At 34.8% G+C, this 3542-nt stretch overlaps 1 protein-coding gene across 1 annotated transcript; it reads left to right on the top strand.

Annotated features, from left to right (window-relative positions):
- The first annotated feature begins 728 nt into the window (after window positions 1-728).
- LOC306997286 (uncharacterized protein) lies at window positions 729-3102 on the top strand. Its single transcript, XM_079610523.1, has 3 exons — window positions 729-831; window positions 1077-1286; window positions 2299-3102. The coding sequence occupies exons 2-3, from the start codon at window positions 1092-1094 to the stop codon at window positions 2599-2601; spliced, it is 498 nt and encodes a 165-aa protein (XP_079466649.1). The 5' UTR covers window positions 729-831; window positions 1077-1091; the 3' UTR covers window positions 2602-3102.
- Window positions 3103-3542: the final 440 nt, after the last annotated feature.

The following is a 3542-nucleotide window of genomic DNA, read 5'->3' as shown; positions in this document are numbered from 1 at the left end:
TATTTAAATAAAACATTCTGTCAGGGATTGGAAAAGGGGCCGTCTATAGGGTTATGGGTTGAGTTCATTTTCTGAGGTAAAACTTTACTTCAAATGTTATCAATGATTTTCAATAAATAAATCAAGTACATGAATGGATAAATAAATTCCTGTGAATTATGAAGTAAAAAAAGATAATTACACAAAAATGAAATGACACAATATAAAGAAAACAAAACAAATTATGCAATAGTACAGTAATAGAAATATAGAAAGAAAAATCTATCAATAGTAATAATGCTATAGGTATATACACAAGTAATTTCTGTCATGATATTTTCGTGTTTTAAAAAGTCATTGAAAACATTATGAAAGTTATAACCATACATTTTGTTGTTGTTGTTGTATTACTCTTAGGATGGCGACCCCCTACAGTCGGCCAGCACCACTTAAACTGAAGTGTGTGGGTAACCGCAGAAGCCAAAAGGCTTTAACCTTTGTTACCAATAACAACAAAATTGATGTTGGAACATACAAAGTTACAACGCTCTCTGTCCTAACGGGTGGACAAAATTAATTTATGTAAATTAAAAATGGCAGTGACCCTGAATTTGAAGAGGGTGGGTCATATGTTATAAAAAAAAATTCACCCTCTCCAAAAGATATGGCCGGCCATGTATCTTTGTCAATCGTGACACAAGAAAATGTAAAACCTCAACATTGGCCATAACAGAGGAGGCAGAGAAAACTGCTAAGGAGGCTCTCTGTCCTCCTTCCCCATCTGCAACTTGGGAAGAAGAGCACATTTTCAGTTCAACTGGGTATTGGAGTCTGCAGGGAACTGTAGAAAAGGTGAGTGAATTTAAAAGCATAATTTAATATCTAGTACATTATCCTGGTTTACTTAATCTAGGTAAATGTAAGCTATTATACTTGTGTTTCTCAATCACAGTCCTAGAGTACCATAACAGCCTTATTTGAGATACATAATTTAGGTGAATTAATCTTGATTGGAATACATAAAATATTTAGTGTTGGGGATACCTGGACCAGGACTGAGAAACACTCATCTGTGACACTTGTCTGTTATTTTCCAGGTGCAAGTGGCCAGGATGACTCGGGCAAATATTCCAATCCTGGACCTTTCTCTGAGATGTGAGACAAAACTGTACAACATCTCTTTATGGAGAGAAGAAGCATTGGTGGAGCTGTATGTCGGCAATAAGGTGGAGGTCACCCACCTAAAAGGCAATATTCAACCAAATGGAGGAGGAAAATTTGACTCTTCAAACTATACGACTGTCAAGGTAAACGCATATAAATTTAAAAGATTTATCAAAGACAAGTAAACAGTCATTAATAATAATAAAAAAAATTGCAAGCATTGAGATCTTGTGAATCGTAATCAAATCAGGACATCTATATTGATACCCAGTCCAAGGGTGAACTAAATTAAGCCAAAGAGGAGAAAAAAAAAATCTTACAATACATCGATAGTTACAATCCCAATGTTCATACCCTTGGCATGGATGTCTTCTGGCCTGCAGTAAAAAGCAGCATAAATATTAGATTTATTTTAAATATTTACAATTATTGTTAAGACATAAAAAAGACATACTGACTTTTTTTTTAAATTTACATTCCCAGTATATATATATATATTGTGTATATAATTCACTAATATATATTTCATATTATATACAGTATATAATGTTGTTGTTTTTTTGTATGACTGGGCCTTTATATAGGTTTATAGTTGCATACTTTTCTGTCAGGAGTACATTTTCTGGCAATGTCCAATTAACTGAAAACACTCGCTCTGCACCAGTGGACATCCACTGCAAAGTGCTTTAAAAGGTTGTTTTTTAACTACTTGTATAAAAAACCCCCGTTATAATTAATTGTAATTACATGCACAGTTACTTCAGTCATACAGTGCTTTTGTGAGATGTGTCACATGTCAAGCATGACACGTCACCATGGGAATAATAATACATACAAATGTGAAAATTAACCATGGTTTTATTATGTTAAAAGTGTAGTAAGAATGGCTTTTTGTCAAACTGATTACCATTTGTATAACCACAGTTTTACTACAAATACCATGGTTAAACAATGGTTAGAGTAAAATCATGGTTAATTTATGGTTATGTTAACCATGGTTTAACTATAGTAAACATGTTTTTTTTTTTTTAGTAAAACCATGGTTAATTTTCAGCACCTTTAATTAAATTTCAATGTAGATACATTCTCACTGTTTATAAGAATTGAACTGTAACACTGACCTTAACCCTAAGTGTGGATTTTTTCCCCCACCAGATTGTGGAGCGGCAGATCGTTGATGCAGTGTTGACGATAATCGGTGTGTCTGAAGAAGACAATATGATCATACTTTTGGACAGTGAGATGGAGGATTATGCTGTACCAAGTCATTTTTACATGGGAAATATTAATGACTTGGTACAGCAACTACCCGTTTCAGTTAAAGTCCAGCACATAAACAATCATGTGCTGCGTCTTCAACAACTTGAGGAAGTTCAGACCGCAGATCCAATTGAAGCGCCAGAATCCCTGGACGTTATGGAGGCGCCAGAATCCCTGGATGGTGAAAACACAGAATGAGGCTTAATATCTTGTTGTGCGCGTCTTTGCATTCACCCCATTACATTACAGTTTGTTTTTATGGGATTTTAGATTGGGGTTTTTCAATTTGAATAACATTGCGTAAATTCCGAAAAATGTAAAATGCATCAGCTGTTTTGTTTTTTTCAGGAAAACATTCGAAGCATCAGGCATGTTGAAAACAGTGCCTTTTCATGAATTTAACACTTGTAGAAGCCTTATCTTCTGTCTCACACACAAGTGTTTCTTTCTTATAAACTTCATCTTAACTCCTTCATCACCATTGCGTGGCTTCATTTGTAAGATGGTGCAAAACTTGTGCTAATATTTAGTTTAATAATTGTTTCAGGGAGCAAGGAGCAGACAGCTACATTTATTAAATTGCAATTAAATCAATAAAATGTTATTTTATTGTAATATTTGCACTAGTCTTTCTCACTTGTGTATTATAATAAATATCACTCACCCTATAAAGCCCACAACAATAATAAAAGCAGTAGATAAGGCAATGGGGTTTTACTTTTATGTGTTTTTGTAGTGCTGTCATGCAAGCTACGTCTACAAAGGTTTTAACTATAAGGTTAAAACCTTTAACTATAATTTAAGGTTTACATTTTTCATGTACCCTTTTCTGCTTTTTTATAGCAATGGGTCTGCTGGGGAAGGTAACTCCCATACAGGCATAAAAAAAAAAAAAAATACAAAGAAAGAAAGTTAATACACACATCTTAGCTGAAATGTATTGTGCTGTTGTTGTTAACAAGCCATGGTTAATTTGCTCTGCCTTAGGATTGCAAGTGTCTTGGGACAGGTGAGGGTGTGAGTGGGAAACCCACTGCTGAAACTTGGCCCTGGTTTGTCCTCATGGATGAGGTGTTGGGACAGAGGCACTCCCTGTCCTCATTGCCTCAATCCCTGAGGACAAACCAGGGTCAAGTTCA

This window comes from Phoxinus phoxinus, assembly GCF_949152265.1.
Source record: "Phoxinus phoxinus genome assembly, chromosome: 4".
In the NCBI taxonomy this organism is placed as follows: Eukaryota; Metazoa; Chordata; class Actinopteri; order Cypriniformes; family Leuciscidae; genus Phoxinus; species Phoxinus phoxinus.
Note: the sequence above shows the minus strand (reverse complement) of the source record. Positions and strands in the feature narration are given on the sequence as shown.

Excerpts from the sequence above, each read along its gene's own strand:
- LOC306997286 (XM_079610523.1), top strand. The coding sequence starts at position 1,092 with ATGACTCGGGCAAATATTCCAATCCTGGACCTTTCTCTGAGATGTGAG. Across the intron at positions 1,287-2,298 it reads CAAACTATACGACTGTCAAG|ATTGTGGAGCGGCAGATCGT; the intron begins GTAAACGCATAT and ends TTCCCCCACCAG.